We start from the raw sequence: 24,644 nt of genomic DNA, 5'->3' as shown, positions 1-24,644 counted from the left end.
GAACAGAAAGGGGCCTCAATGTGAGCAATAATAATGAAACAAGCACATTTTGTTTAAATACATAGTAGAATTTAGGATGAAAGGTTAAGTCAGAAAATGAAACATTGATTTCAGGACTGAATGAATTAGAAGAAACCCATAATGGCCAACAAAAATGCGCAGTCAAGAAGCGCATCTATGTAGGTAGTAAAAAGCCATGGCAGAGAATAAGAAGCATTCTGTGAAGAGTGGGGAGTGTAATCGGCTGATGACTATAGAGACTGAAGGGGAGACTTTAGCTATGCCTTTTAGCAACTTTTCTCCTTTTTTTCTTTTCTCTCCCCCCCAACACATAATGCGGATATGTGACTGCTCTGCTACAACTGACCCCAGGCATAGTGTGATAATACGACATGGTGTATTTCAACGAGCACAGAAAGAGACAGCACAGAAAACTGCGATGGCTAACTACCTGCAAAACAGCTGCTACTCCCCAAAACACACAGATGGTGCTACATCCGTGTAGAACACGGTCACAGGAAAAGACACCAACGCAATGATTGATGAGATGGAACTAGAGTAGAAAACTAAACAGCTTTCCTTATTGACTGAGACTGAGGAAGAAGTTGGGCAGTGAGGAGGCTACCTTGAGTAATGAGCGAATGAATCTTCAACAGATATTTAAGCTGAAAGTCTAAACTCAGTCACCATTGTCTCTGATTTATTTAGTTTGAGATACTTTAATTTTGGAGTTAAATTTCAGCCTGCTTATTTTTTGACTTTTCAGTAGTTTCAGTATTTCGTAACCATTATAAATACAGATACTACAATATATTGTCTGAGGTGATACCCACCACACAGGAAGACTGCAGTATTGATGTAAAAAAAAGAGAAAAAAACAACTTCTCATGATTTTGTTGATCAGAATCTGCAAAATTCCACACAGCCAGTAATTATTTATCATGTTTTGTTTTACTGACAATCATGACATAACATGTTCATAAATCCTTTTGTTAAGATTTAAAAAAAAAAAAAAAGATTCAGACATTACCTTATCCTGCGATCTTCTAGACCACAAACTATCAATTTGTGGCGGCAAGAGGGGGAAAGAACTATATTTGACTTGTGAATGAAATAGAAGACCAACTACGCCACCTGGGGAAATGCACCCCAGGAAATATGCACAACTAGGAAATAGATATTACCAAATACTTCATACTTAAACAAGGCACACCGACTCGTTCACTGAGGGGACAGAGATGTGATGCAAAATCAAGGTTGTTTTTTTTTTAAATCAAATAAAGAAACTGGCAAATGTGGCTGAAAAGACAGGTAGTTAATGATTAAAAAAAACAACACAATATAGAGTTAAGATGAAGTAGTAAAAATATTCTTTTATCAAACAATCAATCCGTCAGTTCCTTCAATCTGTGCATTAAAAAGAGTTTAAATAGAATACAAATTGTAATGAATAAATATGTGTGAATGATTGGAGGGAAAACAACAAATGCAAGCCATCTTCTCATTTCCTACTTGATGTACCATTTACCTTGGGGGCCAGAGGTTACTAGCACATGGCCCCCGGAGAAGGACAGTGTTAACCACTGCCCCACTTCCTCATTCAGCTTCTTGGAGGAGATAGACCTTAGTGATGGGCCTATCTACCATGCTCATCATCGATTATCTATGTAGATCATCTGTACAACTTTGCTGAATTTGGTTGCCATGGAGTATTACATTTAAGAGATATGGCAGTTAATAAATAGTATGGTGGTGTTTTATTAATGGCCACAAGGTGGGGCTATCGGTACCATGCTTCAATATGCCTTGTGTACCAAGTTTCATTAAGTTTCATTCTACATAATTGTAGAATATCACGTTATATTGTTACTGTAGCGCCCCTGTGTGCAGAATTGTATGAAATGTCACACACTTGTGCAATGTGGCTGTATATACAACATTCCAAAATTTGGTTGCAATCAAATTTTGTATTGAAGAGTTATGGCCTGTTAAGTGCATCAGGCCACGCCTTTGAAGTTTTGGTAACCAATTACAGACAAACAGTAAGTGATACCCAATAACAAACTCATTAGTTTTATTTGGGATCATCTAAATATGGTATGTACTACGTTTGGTGAAGATTAGATGAAATGTGTGCCAAAAGAAGCAATAAATGTATTTACCAAAAATCCAAAATGGTGGAAACATTTCATGGGTGCAAATGGGCGTGGCCTATATCAGTCAAATCAGTATCATCCAAGGAACACATGGTGCAAATATTGTTTTGCTAAGTCTCACAGTTCATGAGTTATTAGTCAAAACGTACAACACGTAATAACTGCCCACATGCTAGCACTATTGGTACCATGTTTTGATATGTTAAAGCTACTTTTGTCTACCCCTTCTGGCGGTGAGAGTAATTACAATAACACTGTTGACACATGCTTACATCATAGGCACCGCTGCCCGCTCTGTCTCTGTCAGAATTTGATCCATTTGGTCCAATAACATTTGGAAACTCTTGAAGAGCTGCACCATTAACTTATTTTATCCCCATTCAAGTTAGCAGAGAGATAACCAGAAGTTAGCCGGAAGTCTCTTGTGCCCGTGCTCTGTTCATAGAGCATGTGCAGTATGCATTCATCCAGCCAGCGCGGGAATGTCAAACCCCACACCAGATTAAAAACACCGGTATACTGGGAAATACAGAGAGATTTATCTGGCGGTGATAGGCTTAATCAGCATTGTGTGAACTTATTTGGCAAGGGCTTGAATATAACGGATGTTCATTTGTATGTAAAAGTTCCGCACTGCAGGTTTAAGCATTTCCACATGGAACACCTGTCCATAAAGTATGAATACTTTAGAACTTGTAGTTGTTGAGTTTCCAACTTTCAAACATCATTGGATCATTCTTCCCACATTATAAATATTAATTTAAAAAAAAAAAGATAAAGTCACTGGAATATTATAGAAAAAAGAAAAGTAATAACATACATCTCCTAAGAAGACACATGTTTTGGCTTTCAAACAAAGTTTCTAAATGAAACTTCTGCAACACTTTCTGACTTTCTACACTTATTTGCTGCTTTATTGTGAAATAAAGTTTTACCTGTGAAGCTTTGCCAGAGTGTCAAGAAAGGTGATGAGAGACAGACTTAGAGACTTGTTGAATGACTAAAAAAAGGTGATTTATTCTGACCACTGTAACCAAAAACAAGTTTCTCCAAAAAATTAAATGAAAAAATAAAAAAAATAAAATTCAAACTTACCTTAACACAGCTACACTGACATCCTCTTTCTGTTCAGCTATTTCTCAAACCAACAACTTTTCCTTTAAACATGACCTCCAATCTGTCTAGACATAATCATATTTCTAGCAGGGATGTCCTTTCCCTTATACCAACAACTGGTATATGATAATGTCACTTGTGTCAGTTAATAGTGTTTACACACACACATCAACCACAGCATAGTGATTACCATAAACCAAAAGAAGTACAAATAACATAAATACAAAACCAAACATTTAACTAAATAAAAAATCCCCCCATACTTGGTCTAACCTATGACATCACTGGTGATGTCAGTGAGAGCTTAAAAGCAGGAAGTGCTTCAGTGCCTCCCCCTTTTGTCTCCTGAAAGCATGGTGGGTATAAGTTACAACCCAAGCTAATCTATAACTCAAGAAACTCAAATCTTATATCAATAAACAATAAATGAACTTGTCTGTCTCCGTTAAACCATAAATGCAGATGTAAATGTAACAAAACAATGCTAAACACAAACAAAACCAAGCATAGTATGTGACAGCAATGCTAGATATTAAACTGGCTAAACAAACAAATGACAAGTATGGAAAGAAATACAAAGTGTAATGGAGACAAAATGTTATAGTTTATAAAATGTCAAAAATTAATGATCAATGAATCAGAGCGAGACTGGATGCAACTGGCAAAAGTGTGCTGTTTCCTGATTAGCTGAAGAGAGATGGTTACGTCCTTACGTTCTTAAACTGCACTTGGCAATTTGACAAGGTAGGTCTTTTGTGACCTCAGGCAACGGCTTTAGACTCTCTGCAACTAACCAGTTCACCCCACTGCAATTTTCTCTGCAACATTGGAAAGCCTTTTCTTCTCGTTGCGAATCATTGATCTGAACTGACCTTTAGTAAGGCTGTTTTGATGTGTGTTACTCATGTCTATAAAGGACTGGAGCACAAACAAAACAGTTTTCTGCTATTGTACATGCAATATTGAATGAAAGAGGAATGCATATGTGAGGAAATGCAAAATATCCTGATGTTGTCAGCTCAACAAAAAGATCAGTGATTGAGTGTGTTATAAAAAATCAGTGGAAGATTTTTGATGAAGCTTTTAAACTTTTTTTCACAAGATTGTTTCTGTAGCCTTAATAGCTAGTATCTGGCTGCTTCAGTCATATTGCGCTGGACTGGAGCTGCTGAGCCATTAAAAGTCAGGAAAATATACGGAAGGGATGGAAACAGAATGGTAAAATTGTGTGAAAAATAACAGATGGTTGCATTCCTGCTCTTTAGTCTTGTGTTGCTAAGCAGAGAGCTCCACTAAAGTAACTATTTAGCGCTTCTACTCAATTTAAGAATGTATGTTTTACACAGAACAAGGACTGTGGAGTTGGTCCTCCAATCCAGGGAGACTCTGCACATAAAGATAGCAAAGCGTTTTACGTACCCGGTGGACACAAACACACTGGCAGCGGATCACCTCCGGCAGCCTGATGCTGTGGATTTTTGTGGGTTACACAGCCAGTATGGACAGGAAGAATGATTACGGCCACCAGTAACTCAATATACATATTGACATGCGAGTGTTTCAAGACAGACATGAAAAAACACAAGTTTATCCGTTAAGTGTGTGGTGAGCACAGATAAGCAGACAGTGTATGACTTGCAGCCTTGCTTCTGTAACTATCCTAATTGTATTGTTTGCATTTTGCAGTGGGAAGGCAAGCCAGATATGGCTGACAGCCTTGTTGCTCTCCTCACTGTGGTCACTGACAACACTACTGGTTTGGTACAATTCAGCCCTGAGAGCGTCTCTGTCATAGTCGAGGATGAAATTGTTGTGAGTGTTCTCCCCAGGTTGGCTGATGCATTAGTACTATTGTTTGGCTTAATGTACGCATTGCATTTGGACTTTCCTATGAAACTCATTCACATGTTCACCTCTATCCAGAAAATACTAATGTGTCTTGATGATTGTGAACCACTGAAACAGTTCCTACTGAAAATTACCTGTTGAAAGAGTGAACCAAGCAACACGTTTGAAGGCACATATGAGCTATAACGGTAAACATATGGATCTGCCTCTGTAGGTCTGTTATTAATTAAGTTCTTTTTTGACAAAGAGAAATTACAATAATTTAAAGGCCTCTTGTGAAAATCTATTGGCATCAAAGACCTTGTAAGCTTTGTTCCTATACATGATGGATTTTTCTGTTACAATGGATGCCAATTTCCATATAAACTTCGAAAAGCATGATCCACTTTTGCTTTGTCCATCCATATGCTCAGTATGTTTCCTACAGGCTTACAGTGGGTTTATGCGAAACATAGGTTTTTGCTGAGCGTTCTTTTTTACATTGTTCCATTGCCTCATCTACCTCACCTAACAATTTGCACTGTTTGTGATTGTTTACTTTAAACAATCACATTATGATTGGGGATTTTTATGTACTTTTGACTCCTTAAACTTTTTTTTTATTTCCTTATTTTTTATTTATTGATTTTTTTTGCTTGTATTTGTTGTTGTTAAGGCACTTTTTGAGACTCTGAAAGTAATTGTGCTGCTAATGGAATTATATGGTTACTTTTTCCATAAACACACAGTGCCGGTAGTAAGGGCAATTAAGGGTGAGTAGTAAGTGTTGTCGTTCAGCTTTATGGGTGTAGCTGTTAACTAGAATTTTTAGAAGTGCCCGGGGTTCTTTAATAATTGTTGCCTCTAAAATAAATCAGGCCATTATGTTTTAGTTTTCATTTCTCGTTTTAATGGCACTACTCATGTGAGATTAGGCCTGCAACTAACAGTTGTTTTTTTTAGTATCGATTAATCTGCTGATTATTATTTAAGTATCCCACAAACAGCTTCCAGTGAAATCAAAGGATAAGAACCAGTATGATGGCAAAATTTGAATGAAATTGTCAATGGGATGACAGCAATTTCATACATAAGAAGCTCAGAGAAAGTTTTACTCTCTTTTATGCTTACTCTATTGACTTGACTTGATTTTTTTTTCCTTTCCCGTTTCCAACTCCTTCAGCTGACTGAGGGCGTTCACACTTTTCACTTCAATCAGATCGTGACCTCTGTGAGCCAGTCATCTCTTTGCTGTCAAACTTTAAAGTCTGTTCCTTTTTCTGCTGCTGTCAGCTGTAATTTCAGTGTCAGCGCGATGCACCTCCACCTCCACCCCATTCACCTCCATCACAACTAACTGTTCAGTGAATCCTTACAGTGAGCTCACACATCACGTCCACTCTTTCACCACCACCAATGTCTAGATTTCATCGGGGAGATATTCCTTTATGACTTGTGGCACGTGTCACAATGGGGTTTGATCTGACTCCTCACATACTGTATCTCTTTTCCTATTGTGTGCACTATATCAAATACATTCATTTCCTAATAACTACTTCATTTAGCCTTGCCTGGTTGAAATATACACAATAAAAAATAACCAAATATACAAATACAAGTAAAAAATAGGAGTTTTGGTATGACGTGAGTGCACTCAGAAACCCAGACACTCACACACACCTGACATTTTCTGTCTTGATCTTCTTATCTGTGCTGTGTGGATGCACACATTTCCAAATTTTCTGTGTTACATTTTGCTGCTTCTGCACTACAAGACATCAGACCAACCAACCCCCCCCCCCCCCCTCTCATTTTTTAACCACCACCGCTCACCGCCGTCAGTCTTACCTGTCGACCGACACTCAGAGTCCTGCTCTCAGCACTCTGTGGGGGTTTTGCATGTGTTCACATGACAGATTGAGCCCCAGTGGGAACCTTAATTGCATCATTTCATGGATGCGAGTCAGTGCTGTGGTCCGGGAGAGTAAACAAGCTCTGAATCCAGGAGCAGAGAGAGAGAGGAAAGGGGAGAGGGAGTGATGGAATGAAGAGTGGACAGAGAGATGAAAAGAGAGGAGCATGAGGACGAATACTAAAGCTGGTGTAAAGAAAGGCTTTAGGATGGGCGATTAGTGTTAAAAACGAAGGTTTTGAGATGAATTGTGAAATATGAGATCATGTAGGTGTGAAAAAGGCCAAGTGTGATGACAAAAAATGTCTAAGCTAATAACAAAAGCTGACAAAATTCAACATCCTTGCATAAACCCAGCCAAACCTCCTCCAAGGTGGTCAGCGAGTGCGGTTTGTTTTGTTATGTGATAAGCTGAGAGTTCAGTGAGGTAGGAGGAAAAGGCAGCAGCAGCAAGCTGGCTGGAAAGTGTGTCTTCATTAGTAAGTGATCGGCCAGGGAATATGAGATTTCAGCTGCCTCGGTCGTGCGTTTCAGCAGTAGTACTCACTGAGGCAGCCCAGAGTAAACACATGAGGTCACAGAATACACTACGCAATTAGGGGTGTGACAAAACCAGATATACAACCGGGGGGATTGACTTGCACACAGATGTACACATATAAAAATGCAGTTAACAGACTCACTGAAACAACCACCACAAATGTTTACACAGTCCAGATCCAATATTCTCACATAAATCAATATGTTGAAACCTGGAGGGGGCCACAATTTATGTCCAAAATCTCAAGAGACCGGTGCCAATATGGACAAACACAGATGTTAATGCACAAAATTAATCAAAGTTGCTCCCCAGTTAGGATCCTTTACTGACAAGACATCATGACCTCATCTGTTAACACGTGACATCAAAGTACAACATACATTTAACAGTGATTTCCACAGTTTTGTGGTATTGTGGTGAGGTGGTAATGGACAGTTAGATCACAGTGGAAACAGTTATTCATGGTGCAGGGAGACTCAAACGAGACTTGAGGGGGATGTCACAATCACAGTGAGCATCAGGAGACGTTCCCAAAAAGCTGTCGCTGGAGGACATGGGTGGTATCGGGAAAATCAAGTAGTTAGTCAGTAGAGTCAGCAGTTAGAATAATGGATTGTAATATGGGTTTGATAAAGGAGGACTGCCAGACAACAGGAAAACAGTGGAAAAAGACGTCTTTTTTTAGTGGTAGTAAAAGAAAATCTATGGGAACATGGTGGCTCACATTTAAAATAATTTAGCTGTTCTTGCTTTATTCGAGGGTCTACCCCAAATCAAATTTATTTACGTCATATTACATTTATAAAACCTTGTTAAGGCTATTAAGCAATTAGGCAATTAAAACACATTTTCTTGCCAACTCCGGGTATTTCAAGTTTCCATGTATGGCTGGATAGAATTATATATGTTTTTTCCGCTGCGTAAGTCACCATATTGTACCTGCACTGGTACAGTATGTTATGTTTTACCTTCATGTGCTTACTGTAGTCTGCAGTCTAAAGGCACCTAAACACTGACTTATTTCTTACTGTCAAAGAATTCTGGTGACTTTACCGTTCTCTCTTAACACAGATAGAGCTACATCTGCGTGAAGCAAGCATGAACTCAGCAAAGTATGAAGTACAAATAGAAAATTCTAAAAGATTCACCAAATGTTAAGTCAGAATCTTGCAAAAGGTCTCATATTAAAAGACATTTTGAGGATTCTGGTGAAGTTAGTCTGAAAACATCTCAAGTTCGTCACATCGAGCTTGAATGAAAATTAGCGAAGGTGTTCAAAACGTATCATTCAGTTCAATTCAATTGAGACTTTATTAAGGACACAGCAGCATAGAACAATTCAGTTATTAAATGATAATTCTGTTTCCTTTTCTTGTTTTTTTTTTTTGTTTTTTTTTTACAACTTGGGTCTCATTTTTATAGTTTTTCCCATCCCTCCAGTCTGCATTAATAACTGTATAATTGCTGAGATGTGGGAACACTGCGTCATTGCAAAAAGGAGTCCAACAGGGCAAGAAACACGAGCAGTCAGACTATTATATAGGTTGTAAACAAACCTCCGGGTTTACCAAATTTATTTGGAAGAGAAAGTGAATGAGAACATTTTACTGAAACTGTTGGTTGTAAACATTCATCACAGTTACTTCCTCTTTCAACTTTGACCTATCGTAAAGCCCTAATTGTGCCTCCGTTTTTCTGTGCAATGAGAGATAAATATGGACATTTCAGCCACTCTCTTTCGTGTTTAACTCCAAGATGATGCTCGATCAAGTTAAGATGATCAAGCTTAATTTGGAGAGTTTGTGAGTTTCCGCTGTGGGACTTTGTTGATGTGATGCGTCACTATGAGTACGATGTTATCACAACAGATAGAAATAATGGCCAAATCTACAAAACTAAGATCCAAGTTGTAATACTTTAAGTTAGAAAAATCCAAAAGCACAATTATAAAATTAAATATCAACATGTCTTTGTCAAACCAAAGCATAATGGATTAAAATTTAAGAAATAATTTTTCAAGCATCCATTAAACTTGAATAATGTAAATAAATCCTGAATAAAGATAATCTGTATGATGTTTTCATGGTATTGATTGGCCACCTCTGGAACAACAGTTTCACCTGTTCATATTTTTTGCACCGATCCCAGATGACTCATTATGTGCATTAATTCATCTTTTCATTGTTTTATTTCTATGGCACTAGACGGTGATAGTCCCAAGACAGAGCAGCTATTGGAGGACCTGCAGTAATAAGTTACTACAGAATAGAAACACAAGTAAACACAGAATAATGAATTGTTCACTTTCGTCCGGATGAGGAGAAAAAGAATGACGTGCCTCTTTTTAATCACAGGACTATTGTTTTTTCCTGCTCCGTCGGCCTCCTCCTGTTACCCTATAAGTATTGCTTGTGCTGACTCTTTCAGTCATGTATACAATATTATAGCATGCACTTCCAGCCATCTCAGTCCTACAAATATTTGGTATACAGGCTCCTCATGTTTATTCAAAGTACTGGGTTACACTGTTTGGGAAAGATAGCCAGACAAGGGCCCTTTGGGAAGGAAAAAGAAAACTATTCCAAATGAAAAGTAATGATTCATGCCACAGATAGTGTATAAACTCAAATATACGCTGGACCTCGCAGCACTATTGGACAGTTCCACTTCATGCAATTTTGATTGGATCTGAACAGAGCATAGACAACTTAGTATTGCATTACTCTAAATATGGCAGCGTGTGCACTTGTGTGTGTGTGTGTGTGTGTGTGCGTGTGTGTGTGTGTGAGGGAGACCAGAGTGAGGTGGGTGGTCTCCGCTCACTATCATTATACAACACAAAGCCTCATTGGTATTTTGAGAAGGAAATTAATATTGCCATCAGCAGTGGCTCTTGCGTGTGTGCCTCCACGCATGAATGTGTTTGTGTACTTCCGAAAAAAAAAGGCACAGAGGAGAGAATTTCCACTTCAAATGAGGAATGTTCGGCTTGAACTTTGAGCGATGCCATGACGCTGCATGACGACATAACAGCCATCACTCGGCTCTCTCCTCACTGTCAACTCTGCAGGCAGCTTTTCCATTCAAGCAACAGTAAAGGGAAAACCCTGGGCTCATGGCCACGTTGGCGCAAGTTTAACTCAAACATTTTCTCAACATCCTTCTCTTTACTCTTTTTACCTGGCTGGAGGAAAAACCATCAGTGGAAATGTTGCAGCTGACTTACCAGAAATGAGAAAATTCCCAGTATGGGGCCACGACTAGAGGGTGTCTATAGATTTAATTACCATCCATCTATGCAGTCTGTAAAATAGTCTACAATACCATGCTGTGCTTCCAAAAACTGACTCGGCCAACATTGTGATTAGCTAATTGATGCAAGTAGCTATAAAACAACACACAACAAATGTAACTCCCTGTATGCCGTGTTGTTGTAAACATTTTAAAACAATGAGTTTCACAGTTCATCTTTTGACCCTCATATCCCACAGTCTTCATTAGCTAAAAACTTGTAAGTATGTGGATCCTGAGTGGAGACCTACATACACATACCTGCCAAGACCAAATTTTTCTGAAATTATCTGCCGACTTAAAGTCAAGTCAAATGTATTTAAAAGTTTTTTGAAGCTTATATGAGGCTTCAGCCGTCCGAGTTAATCAAATAAAGTGTATATCTTCCAGAGTTTCAGTCTTTTTAGATTAAAATTCCCTCTTTGTGTTTCCCTGGACAGTGTTTCTCATTAAAAACGTTGGTCTTGTTAACGTTGAAAGATATCCACTTGATAAGACTAATTTGGACGGCTGGAGCTTCCTATTAGCTTCAGATATTTGTGAGAATTCTCAGTCATCCAGGTCATGGTTGTCCAAAGAGGGTTGAATTTAGGGCTCCTGGACTTGGTTGAAGATACGTGAGGATGTTTCACCCCTCATCCAAGGGGCTTCTTCAGTTCTAACTGACTAGCGGGGAGTCCTAGGTCTTTCATCTCTGTGGTCGTTATCAAGGTCATTGATACCACTTGATCGTTAGTGCTCCTGGCTGGTGTAACGACAGTCGTTAAGAGTCAACGGAGTCATGTGAGGCCAAGTGTATATGGTTGTTAAGTCTCCTGGGAAGGGATGAAAGGACAGTATTGTCGGTGGGCGATACGCGGTGTCGTGTCGTAAACCTCCTCCGCTGTTGAGAGATAGTTTTTCTACTTTGACGTAGATGACCTCCTTCACTCCTCTTTTAAACCTTCAAACTCTCAAAGCTTCAGAGAAACTTAAATACATTTTTGCATGGAGGGAGGGCTGTCTGTTTTCTCCCCCATCACTGTCGGTGCATTGGGAGGGGATCTCTTAAGGGCCAGTATGAACAGGAGGAATGATTACAGCGATATTCAAGTGTTCATTTGGGCTCCTGAATATTATTTTAAGACTGACTTGAAAAATTTTGAACTAGTCCTTTAATGGGGAAAAAATGGAAGAAAAATCATGAGCAACAGAGGGATCCTTATTCCAGGACGGGCAGACATACAGTAGATGTTGTGTGTACAGAATAGACCAGATATCAAAATTACAGTACAGAAAAAAACAGGATGACAAAATTATTAATAAATTCATAACATGTATATGATATTGTTGGGAGGACGTCAAGCTGCTTCCACTTGCCACAAAACAGGTACGATAACAGAAAGTGTTTAATTTATTGGACTAAGGCAGTGGGGAACAGGGCTGCAGCAGCCAAACTAAACATATATTTATACTTTGCACATATTTGAGTTTTTTTCTTTGATAAGATGTTTTATGTTCTAAGTCGACACTAATTGCTAGTTGTCTTTTAATAGTTTTTTTGTGTGCGAAACACTATTTTTTTTTTCTAGGCTTCTAGCGTTGGCAAAGAGCCCTGTTGGTTAGTCTTCCACAAAATGTTCCTCTGGTTTCTTTTCAGAAAAGTAGCAAACTTTCAGCTCTTTTGCCAGAAAACATCATAGCTTTCCTCTCTTAACATCAAGCCAGGCGTTGCACATCCTTCATTCATTTGCTTTCAAGTCCAGCCGTCTGGCAGGTCTCTATATGGGCACATTTAAGCTCTCCTGCTGCAGCCTCCTCCTCCATCAGAACAGCTCTTTGGCTTGGCCCGGCCTGGCTGCGGAGGTAACTCCAGTTCATCCATGCTAACAGAAATAGCTGCTAATACGTGGCAGCGCTTCCCATTGCTGGGATATACTTTTTATTACTTTATTTTCAACATGATTTACATGCAGAGTATGTAAATAAAAACTAAATATTCTTTAATTTTTGCAACTTTCCTCCCCAAAATTATATTTTGAGGTCATTATTTTGCACACAGCATCTGCTCCTATAATAAAATGTTCTTGCTCAACAGACTGTAAACACCACAACAAAAGAGACACAAGTATTTCAGACATGCTATAAATTTTAATAGACATATTGATATTTCTGAAGAGAAACAAAGTTATCCCTAGTTTTATTTACAATACAGGAATAAAAAAAATGTCACATACAGTACAATGGTAAAAACAACATAGAGAACTTAAATAATTATTTTATTTGTGTAACTACTTAAATAATGAAAATGGTTATTCTATTCACACCACGCCGTCTCAGCAGCTACAATGCAACTTTCACATTAAGTGCTAAAAAAAAATTATAATTTTCCATTTTACAGCATGAATTCCATTTTGACTCATTTAGACCAGGTAGAGTTGATTTATTTCAGCAAACATGAGCGAGGCCGGAGATGAACAACAAATACATCTTGACGGACACTGAACTTCAATTAACCATGACACATGAAAACCTGTTTTTTTTTTTCAAACCAAGTGTCGAGAGAAAGCAAAACCGCAACTGTTTGCCTTCAAAACTGTTAAACACAACAATTGATGGTTCTGTCAAGACTCATTTTTTTGGAATTTGAACAAATGTAGAGTTCTTAATAAGATGAGTAATTAGTTGAAGTGAGTATGGGCATGTGTGTTTATGTGTTGCGTCTGTATGAACTTCAGTCTGGCATCTGAAAAGACACAACACATTAATGTGGCTCCAGACGATCCCTGTCTCTGTTTAACCTTTTTTTCTGACTACATTTCAAGAGTCAGATGCTCATTAGAGTTTAACCTTCAAATATTGAATTTTTTTTTTTTTCAAACTTATCTCCATTAGACAGGTCCTCGGGTTAACCTTAAATCTGCTCTCAACAGATAAGATCTGCCTTTTGACTGTGAACTGCTTCCACAGTAACTTGGTGGCCTGACAGGATCTTTGATCATCTCAAAACAGAGACACAATTCTGACAATGGTAATGAAATCACGTCAGAGAAAAGAATTAGATGGACTCAGCCAACTGCTTTGAATTACTTTATGCAGGCACAGACATGCATTACTTTGACACTGGGAAAAAAAAGTAGATTTAAAAAAAAAAACAAAACTTCCTCACGTGTTTTTCTTAACAGAGGCAAAAGCTGCATATGTATAAGTACAAGAACATGAAATGACATGAACTGACAAGCTTAGTGTAAAACTGCTTTCTATAAACACCATTCTCTCCCATATATTATTACGCTTAAAAAAATAAACCCTCCTCTATGATAACAATAGTAATGCTATAGTTTTTTTTGCAATGCTAAGTAGTACTTAGGTAAGCTCTATTGGAAATATACATCACCGCACTTTCTCTTCCCTTTGTAGTTTTGAGTTCGGCTTCAGTTTCAGTGTGTGACGCAATGACAGGAGTTTGTTAAACCATACCTGTGCTAGTGTGGTGTATGTGTGTGTGTGTATGTGTGTGTGTGTGTGTGTGAATATGAAACTACTCTCACTGTGTTTCAATAAATGTTTAAATTCATTTTGAATAATAAAGTGAATGAAAGAAAAACAAAGGAATACAGTGCATTGGAGTCAACAACTCCATTCAGATTGTATGAAACTGGCTTTGACAGTAAAACTTTCTCACTCAGTTATTCCTATTTCTGTGTCAATAACAGTCTGCTGTTGTTTCTGTACATTGATAGCAAGTGAGTGTTGCAAAACAAAGTATACATACTTGTATACTGTTACAGCTTTTTATGACAATGTGCCCACAAACTAAATACAACATCAACATGGTTTATCTCTTGTATTTGCGTCTTACGGATAGTATAGCAGAAAGCACTGCGGGCTCTATGTGACCCACGATTTCTCAGAGTGACCTCTCAGCGTTTTATAACTGAGCCTGAGGTTCCTTCAAAGTCTGTGTATGTAGGTTTTAAAATGGAAAAGACCATGGGCACAAATTGGATCTTGAGCTCGTCAACCACTCCTTACAATTTTGAATCCTTTAGATCACCCCTGAACAATCAACTGTCTCAGCTGAAATGCCTCAAACTCCATTTATTGGGGGGTGGGAGGGTCTTAAAGTAAGGCAACAGATAGCCCCTGAAAGTCTTGGGTTAAAATGGGTCTGTTCCTGTGGAGTGTCCTCTGGTGGCTCACCAGGAGTGGGGGGGTGGTGGGGGAGGTCTAAATGTGGAGTCAGCCGCATGCGGGCGTTTTCTGAACGAGAAAGGAAATGTCTTAGTGGAACTTCCATAACTTGGCCGTGCTTGTCAGTCACCTCGCTGCCGCCTGCAGGTCTCTCTGAAATGTGAACACGGCTTGGATGCCAGGCCTGGTGCTCAGGAGCAAGTAGCTTATAGGCGAAAGAGGAAGAGTTCGGTATGGTGATGTGGATGAAAAGCAGATCCTGTGTGTAGTTGTGTGTTTATATGTATGTATGTGTGTGTGTGTGTGTGTGTGTGTGTGTGTGTGTACATGCCTGTGTGGGCGTGAGGGAGATTAAGGACACCTCGTTAGAGTCTGCTGGTGGTGGTAGGTAGATTTGTGTCAACTTGAGGATGACGGCAGGGAGCAGCCCCCCTCTGCGCACCCCTATACGATATAGCTGGTCAGGTCTAGGAGGTACGAGGTCATGTCAATGATGTGGTCCAGTATGCCGTCTTTCTCCTGGTCGTTGGGCATACCCCGCTCACTCTTCTCACACTGGGCGCCGGAGTAGCCGCTCTTACACAGGCACTTGTTGGGCTCCATACACACTCCTCCGTTGCGGCAGCCTGGTTCACATTTGGCTACAAAGAGACAAGAGAGGAAAACAGAGGTGGTCAAAAACAAAGTAAGAGAAAGATGAGTGGAAGCTGTTTCATTCTGAATTAAAGCCACAAAAGATCAAATGAGTTTTTGATGATTTATAAGGAAAATTTCGGCATGCCTACTGTGCATATTGTGTATTACTAAACCTCATTTAACATCTAGAAAGGAACAACACACTAATGTTTGTCCAGATGATATTATTCTGAAAGCAGCAGATGCAAATCTGCCAACAAGTACTCACCAACTCTGCAGAAGGGTCCCTCCCAGCCGGGGCTACAGCAGCACTTGCCAGTAGGAGTGCAGTGTCCGTTCTTACAGTGTCTGGAACAAGCGGTCATCAGCAGCTCTGGAGGCTCCACCTGACGCTGGCACTCCTTAGGGGCGTGGGGCCTGCAACAGTTGTTAGAAGGAGGGAAAGTCAGTATGTGGGGGGGACACAAGCATCACATGACATGCTAACGAATTACAGAAAGCAGGGCGAGGAATTAATTTAATATTATTGCTTACTGGCTTTCAACACAATCACACCCCATTACAGTAATGATACTGAGTAATCATGACACTATAACAATCTTACAAATGAATCTATTTAGGGACTATCATTTGAAGATCTCTGTTTTAAAATGTATTGACATGATTTTGAATATTAGCTCTCATATATCAAACATAACACAAAACACATCATGGTAATAATTCTGAAAATATTAAAATACATCCCTTAGATGACTTGTTTTAAACTCCAGTAGCTAATGAGGAGCAAATACAAAAAAATGAAAGTCTTTGGCTCTAAGGTCGCAGGGTTAAGTCATGGCCTCATTATTTTAAATTAGGTTAAATGTTGAGTTTACGTCCAATAATAATGACTTTACTGGAAATAATTACCGATGTAAACAGGGTTGTTTTTTTTCCTCTCTTTTTAATCAAAGGCCAGCAGAGTGTGGTGTAAAGGTGTGTAGTTATAGAGAACTTAATGTTTGGAAGTCTGCGTGTCATGTGGTTTGAGATGTGCCTGTTCAAATTCTTCCTACTTTTCAGAATTTTGGCCACTTGCACTACATGGCTAATCAGCACTGTATTTGTTCTGCGGTCAGCTGCTGTGCCAAATGGAGAAATTGGCAGGCTGGTTATGTCCAAAACAGAAATGAGTTCTCCAGTGTATCCAGGTTGTTTGATTGGGCTATTAATGGATGGTTTCTTTCTTCGTATGTCTGTTAAAAAGTTTGAGCCTTTCAGTGAGAAGTCACACCCACCAACAAACACATCAGTTTTTATTTGCCAAATTGCCGCAGTTTCCAAAAAGTTTCGTGCAAATCCATTCAAAACTTTTTAAAAAATATTCCTCTAACAGGCAAACAAAAAGCTGGACCTGGGCAAAAACAAAACCTTCATCCAACTCTTGTTGGCTGAGGCACACAGTAATACAATATTATGATTCATGGCAGTACTGTAGGAAATATGTTCTATCTAAACTACGTCTAACATCACGTGGTTAATGTCATGTAAAGCTATTCTTGAATGGTACAACAAGAAGACCAAGAAATCTTCTGTTGTACGCAGTAATGTATATACATTTTTTTAATCTATGTAAATAGTTAGAAATGTGTGTTTATCCCTATAATTTTAGACTTTCCAATATTTAGATTCTCGAATAATTTGTCATTAACGTATTGGCAGATTTTCTGTATATTGTCAATTCATAGAATCAATTCTCAATTGTTAAAGTGGATTTATACTGTACAGCCAGGACAGTTCCCGTGTCAAGTGTGGTATTTTCCTTAAATTCTTGAAGAACAAAAAACACGTTGGGTTAAAACAAGGCTCCTTCAGATATAAACATGATTTGGAAAATGCAGACACACACAAACATCTCCACACCATATGTGTAATGTCTGAACACCACACAGACATATTGTGATTATTCCATATTAAGACAAACATCCAGACACGCACATCAGCAAATGGGCTGAAACAGAATTATTTCATATCACGCTCTACAAATCTGGAAATAATACAGGGAGTGCGTAATCAAGTTCAAATGTGAAGCGTCTGTTAGCGCCTATTGCCCACTGGCCCACACACACTGGTGTCTCTGTGTGTGTGTGTGTGTGTATGTGTGTGTGAAAAAGAGAGACGGAGAAAGAGAGATATACGGATTCGTAAACATTTCTGTTGTGTAGTGAAGTAGAAAGCTAATGAGGCAACACTATTTGCTGGACATTGAAGGACATTGAGAGCATGTGCATACACTTTTACACACAGGCATGGTAACTGGACTCCTGCGGACTGATGCTGGTATTAGGACTGAGAGTCATGAGTAGTGAGGTCAGTGTGTGTGAGTATGAATACACGTAATGCTTAGTCCATGAGAACAGGCGTCATCAATCATGGCTGGAGAGCAAATGGTCAATCTGGAGTGGAGACCAAAACTAGATTTTAGTTTAAGATCCACAACCAGGGGATATTTTTTTATATTAAAACTGAAATCAAACAAGTTTTTTAAAATGTATATACCATATTAAATCCATCTGGGTAACTAAGTTGACTGTGCATTTACTCTTGGTTGTGGACACTCAATTAGTATTCTGCTATGGAGGAATGTTTATTGGGTTTGTAGAGTCTCACCTGTTCTTGTTGCCGTCATTGTCATCTGGCTTTATTATTTCAGTAAATATTATATTTATTTTACCTACTGTACAGGTGTGAGTGTCAAAAAATATACGGATTTCAGCCTGTCAGTTGATAAATAACTGCAACTATGATTTTGAACATTAATTGTATTTATTGAAACTTCCTAATTTGAAAATGTGTTGCATAAGTTCTGACAGACACATTGACTGATGGCAGTGCAATGTGACAATACTGTGACTGTGTGTGTGTGTGTGTGTGTGTGTGTGCTTTAAAGTTGCTCTAAATTTGGAGGATGGAGGGTGGTGGGTGGGTGGGGGGGTTGATTCCCATGCTCCCATCAGCACCCAACTCCAGACTCCATCCTTGCTGGCTTTTGTTGTTGCAGGCTGCATGTAGTTAAAAAAGAAGCGAAGGAGGGAAGCAAACAGAAAGAGAGGGAGAGAGAGAAAGAGTAAGAGTCCCTGGAGGATTGGGGGGTCTGTAGCTAACACTGTTAATAGCAGGCAGGGGTCAGCAGCGCTACTAAACAGTCTGTACGACTGCCAGGGTGGCTGTGAAAACAGCACCTGCTGGTAGCGCCACTTGACAAAGGCAGCTGGGTCAACAGCCACTGTGGGAATTTATCAACTTTGGGAGGGGTGGTGTATGTGTGAGAGCGAGGGAGTGGGAGAAGGGCAACAGCGCTCACACATGAGGTTGTTACATGGACAGAGGGCGAGATGATGATGATGATGATGATAATGATAATCAGATACTTGAATAAACTACAGACTGTCCTGACTGAGATGAAAATGAGTAGAAAGTGAGCTAAAAGTGAGAACTAGGAATATAAATGCAGGTTAAAAACTGCCTTCCATTTCTGTCCTCACATCAGATGAACAATTACACTGACGTCCATTCAAGTCTGCGCCATAAGAGCAGTGAGGACGCATTGCCTCAAATTTGTTCCTGATCTGTTTGATTATTATGTTTGTTAGCTTGTGTGTGTGTGTGTGTGTGTGTGTGTGTTTAGCTTGTTGGCTCGCAGGGCCTGTTTGATTGACATGAGGTATATGTGAGAAAAGGGTTGTGGAGTGGTGTACATTGTGCACCCTAACAATGGCTTAATCAAACGGCCCAGTGTGGTCTCTTTTGCTGTTTTGTCATCCGACTCCATTGTTTGGGGGCTTCTTTTGTAGCTTCATTCCTTGTTTTAATTGTGCAAGAAATTTACTGTGTATTGTAGGAGCCAGGGCTATTCAGTGGGACTGGCAAGCAGCTTTGTCAAGGGGAGGACCACAGCAGAGATGTAGGAAGATTTAGGAGGGATAGGAAAATAAAGAAAAGGCTTTTTTTTTTTCTGCAGCGTGCTGGGAGCTAGCGTACCACACGCTCACACAGGCTCACAGATGTGCATGTTTGCGTTTACCCACCACCCACACAGTTTATATCTGTACACACAAAACACAGAGAGGCACACATACAGATAAATATATCCGCAAATGAGCACCCGCAGCCTGCTTCCCCTGCACATCCAGTGATTTGTGACTTCCATTGCTAATGCAGTTCATAAAGGAGGTCCCAGGACCCTATTTGAAGTTCACTGTGTCTTTTTAAGGTCTCTGCTCACTGTAATTCAATCAGTCCAGCCTGCAGCTGACAAAACCCAAACGTGTGAAAAGCCCTTCATAATACAGCTTTCGCTTCTTCTGTGTGGAAAGGGGCTGTAACAAACAGAAAGGCAAATCACATTTTACACCAGAAATCAGCAGGAGGTCTGGCTCTATATGTTACAACTAAGCTGTTGCCAAGGACCAACTGTAAGAGCATGGCTGATGGAGGGCAACATGTGCCCTTTGAATTATGACATGATAAACATGTAACTTTACAATATGGCTCCCTTGAGATACTGTATATACACAGAGGGGCTAAAATGAATCCCTGTGTTGTGCTGTATCACAATATCTTTGTTAGTATGTTTCTTTTCCAAAAAAGTAAGGGGTTTCTTATGTAAATACAATGCTCACACTGTCTAAATAATTATGCTCTTAAATGCAGACTCAGTGGGATTTAAAGCTTGAATATCTGCCGACAGTATATGACCAGAGCAAACCACAATCACAATAAAGTTTCAAGTACTTTAAGAGCTACTGTATTGCTAAATTGTTGTTTTTTTAAAATTATGTTGTAAGGCTTATATAGGAGGTAAGATCATTGTAGAACAAGAGAAGATAAGCAACTGAGATATAAAATCTTCAATATTATATTTGATCTCAATTAGACATGAAAATATTTAGATTGGATACAATATATGTGCATATTTGATCACTCAAAGGTCCACTTACAAATAATTCAGAGCTTTCAGCTGCATCTCATGGTCACTATATAGAGAACTGGTACAGAAACAGCACCGAACAGGACTGCGAGGCCCTGCAAAGAGTGGTTTGTTAGGCTGAACGTACAATATTTGGTGCTCTAACCAGCCTAAAGGATATTTATAACAGGCACTATGAGAATCAGGCTAGGACAATCATTAAGGATCTCAACCACCTGGATAATGGGCTTTTCTCATTGCTACAGGAAGAAGGTACCAGATAAACCAGGCCAGCACTGAGAGGCTCAGGAAGAGCTTCTACCGTACGGGCACTAAGATCCTAAATGAGGTCACTGCCTAAGACTGCCCCCCCACAATCATACACATAATATATATTTATTACTATTCCATATCTATTTAAACTCTTTTTAATGCACAAATTGAAGGAAATGGCGGGATTACATTTCCCTGTGATTGTGCCTTATATGATTACATGTGACAAATAAACTTGATTGATTGATTGAAATATGACTGGAAACATTTCTATCACATTGTTAAACCACAAACAAGTCCCTTCTTGCATTCTGTCTCTCTTTTTGTTTTCCTCACATCCTCACACACACACATCACACACATTCAGCATGTTTCAAATTGCATGGTGGCCTATTTATTATTGGAGGGGTACTCCAACTGACAAACAAATACCTAGAAATGAAGTCATCTGGCCAGGACATGTTTACACAAACACTGCTGAGGGATTTTATGGCTGATGTTTCCCTGTAAGCCTTTACCCGCTCTCCCTAACAGTTCCTCCTTTCCCCTCTATGTTCCTAAACACACGGTTGATCAAAACACAGTGCTAGATGCTATACTGGACCACATAAACCACCATACTCTCAAACAAATCTCTGTCTGAGAGAGCTTTAGGGTCCAGATGTCCCCACAGTATGGAAGGGAAAAGAAGGGAAGGACCACCAGACTTGATAACGTGCTGAGGTCAGACACGTTAGCTACCCCATTTACTCCCCCTGTCACCCCCTCTCCATCCTCCCTGTAACAAGATCCTAATAACGAAGCCAGAGTGTATTAGGAGTCAAGACTCCAACACCACAGGGTCCGCACAGACTAAACAAGTCCAGTTGATGGTGGAAAGAATTGTTCTTTGGGAGAAATGCGTCCAGCGGCCATGCCAGAAAACATAAATATGGAGTGAGCCACCAGGGCCCCCTTGAAACATCTGTGGTGTAATTAATTGTGCTATTGCTTGGGTGGCACTGTCGTCACCCAGGAATAATCAGCTGCGGATATATTTCTATTGACTCTGAGACATGCAAGTCTCTCTCTCTCTCTCTCTCTCTCTCTCTCTCTCTCTCTCTCTCTCTCTCTCTCTCTGAGTCTGCTTCTCCCACTTTATCTGCCTTTCTTAATGAAATCTGACCTAGCCTAAAGAAATATTATTCATTTGGGACTCTTCTTTTGTGCATTTGGTGGTTCAAAGTTTGGAACGACTCACTTATTGACCTGAGCAGAGGGGCTTAACGCTGCAGGATCAACTTTAACAGTGCTAATAAGAAAAAAAGGCAGATCATAGGGGGTTCAGTTTGAACCTTTTGAATTAATTGATTTGAATTACAGTCTGCTTATGTTTGCAGGGGTAATATATCAGATACAAATGCTTATACATCCCTCCCGTATCGTGTGGGATGAATTCATGCCCTATGTGCATATTTTCTCCTCTTAAATGACGAATGTTTTTCATGTGGTGGTCTTGCACAAACAGATTATAGATTGATCACTATCCTAATGATTTCTAATACTGTCATGCATATGGTAAGGATTATGACACAAAGACACAGACATACACACAAACATTTGAATTATGAAGTTGCACGCACACGCATGTTCCCCACACATTCCAGTTTTTCAGCATCAATTAATTAAGAAATAAACTGGATTGCACCACTCAGAGTGATATGTGTGTGCTGCAGAGTTGTTGAACTCTGTTCCATATAATGACAAATAAATGTGCATATATATATATATATATATATATATATATATACACACACACACATACATATGTACATGTGCTTGTGTTTCTACATGTGCTTAAATAAAGTAAGTGGAAGTTGCTGTACTTGATAACAGGTGCCAATGTGTTTTTCTTACTCTCAGCAGAATAAACCCTGCTGTCAAATGTTCCGAAAATAACCAGCAGGCAAACGTTACCAGAGTGAACACGGCCAGCTAGTCAGTGTTGCTGTTAACATAACTTTACACTAAGATTTTGAAATGTCATGCTTATTCTCCACTTATTGCTCAGCATTTGTTTTGGCGGAGGCAGGTGGTCATATGACATCTTGTTTACGAGCACAAAGGTTCTGGTCAGAGTGATATTTTAAATGTGAGTGAAGGGACATTTGAAAGAATGAAAACAGAAAAGACATCACTGCTGTGACTGTAACCATAGATCCATGGTTACATGAACCATAAAACAAAACCAACATGGAATTAGGGATGGCGGGCTCTAGTTTGCTTGAGTCTCATTAGATGGCATGTACAAGTATTGATGGATCATTTACTTACTGAACTGAGACCCAACTATGTACCAAAGCCGTCAACAAAAATATGATGGCTGACAGAACATGGCTTACTCAAAGCCCCTTTCAAAATGTGAAACAAACCACCCCCCAAGAAAAAAAAAAGAATTGTACTTATTGAACTTCTTGTACCTTTTGGGGTCCACCAGCTTGTAGAGCTTCCCACTGTGTGACTGCGCCATGCTTTTACTGCTCGCTAGTATGTAAACTTCACCTGAAAAAGAGGAATAGTCACATGGAAGTGATCCATCTGCATGATTTGCATTATACTTTTTAATATGTTGCATATGTCCCAGTGATTAACCTTTGTGCTTGAGGACACAAATGAGTGCAATTACACCACAAGTCCATGCAATGCATGTGCAGTTGGACTGAGGAGAGGAAAGGAGTAGAGACAAGAGGGGCGAAGACAAGAGAGGAAAAAAGGAGACAAGAAGAGCAGGAGAGGAGAGGAGAGATAAGAGGACATGAAGATGAGAGGAGAGTGAGTGTAGCTAAAGCTTCTGCAATGCTGCACTTGCCAAAGAACCTTAAGAAAGAGTTTAATGGGACAATTGGATACTCATGACTGGGAACCAGGCGGATAATTTAATGAGGAACAAGCCCGCAAGAAAATTCCATAAGGGGACAAATTGTAAACATGTGTCTGTGGGGCCCATACTTTGGGACACACGCCCACCCCTCCACGATTCTTGCACCACTTGCAAATCATGATCAAATGCAGCAATCTTTAAATACCTCTTCAAATAATAACTCCAAGACCTGGCAAGAAGCGTGATCAAACATTTCTGATGGCTGTGTGAGTGATCCACATCACATGTTCATTTTAAATCAGAAACATCAGAGCTGACAGTTAATAATTCTGTGAGTGTCTGGTGGGGGTCCAACTGGTAAAAATGTTCTGTATCTTATTAGTGTGCTCACCTCAGCTCACCCCACCTTATCTTAATGCTGCAGTCCCACAGGTAAACAGTAACACATCTCACTACCCATGCAAAACACTGCCTTGTAGGTGGCCCAATACGCAGGGGTGGGTCTTTGGAGTATCAGTGCTATCTTATGGAAATGACAATTAATCCAAAAGGAAGTACACACTATTTAATATCCTGTTGGGAATGTGCCATTGACGTAGAGTCGCAGAGTTATTAGTTTCCCTGTAGTTTGAGTGGAACTTCCTGTTGGCTCAGAGTGGCAATTTCCAAGATTTTCTATCTTGTTTCTATGCATCACCTACTGTTCGTGTAAAACATTACAAACATCTTGTTAAATAACCAACTGGGAAATTCCTCACATGGAGGTTTGATGTAAATAATGTAGCATTGTTAAATATACAACACAATGACCGTAAGCCATGATTTTTCCATAGTTTTGACATCTGTCATTTGGAGTCAACAAGCTTTCAAAGGTTCATTTTGAAAAACCTCAATGTGCCTTCAGATAATAT

The 24,644-nt window shown here is 39.5% G+C and overlaps 1 protein-coding gene and 1 long non-coding RNA gene across 4 annotated transcripts in view; one reads left to right on the top strand and one right to left on the bottom strand.

Annotated features, from left to right (window-relative positions):
- The first annotated feature begins 3,940 nt into the window (after nt 1-3,940).
- On the top strand, nt 3,941-21,950 carry LOC122979613. Its single transcript, XR_006402884.1, has 3 exons — nt 3,941-4,016; nt 4,959-5,084; nt 20,867-21,950. It is a non-coding gene; the product is annotated as an uncharacterized LOC122979613 (long non-coding RNA).
- Nucleotides 12,952-24,644, bottom strand: part of LOC122979612 (hedgehog interacting protein) — a 36,249-nt gene continuing 24,556 nt past the window's right edge. For all 3 annotated transcript variants that reach the window (XM_044347199.1, XM_044347200.1, XM_044347201.1), the window contains exons 11-13: nt 23,327-23,414; nt 15,921-16,060; nt 12,952-15,657 (exon numbers count right to left, since the gene is read on the bottom strand). In XM_044347199.1, the coding sequence (XP_044203134.1) occupies nt 15,461-15,657; nt 15,921-16,060; nt 23,327-23,414 (425 nt within the window). In that variant the 3' untranslated portion in view covers nt 12,952-15,460. The remainder of the gene's footprint in view (nt 15,658-15,920; nt 16,061-23,326; nt 23,415-24,644) is intronic.

Source organism: Thunnus albacares, chromosome 3 (genome assembly GCF_914725855.1).
Source record: "Thunnus albacares chromosome 3, fThuAlb1.1, whole genome shotgun sequence".
Classification (NCBI taxonomy): domain Eukaryota; kingdom Metazoa; phylum Chordata; class Actinopteri; order Scombriformes; family Scombridae; genus Thunnus; species Thunnus albacares.
The sequence above is the reverse complement of the archived record's forward strand: the minus strand, read 5'-3'. Positions and strand labels throughout refer to the sequence as shown.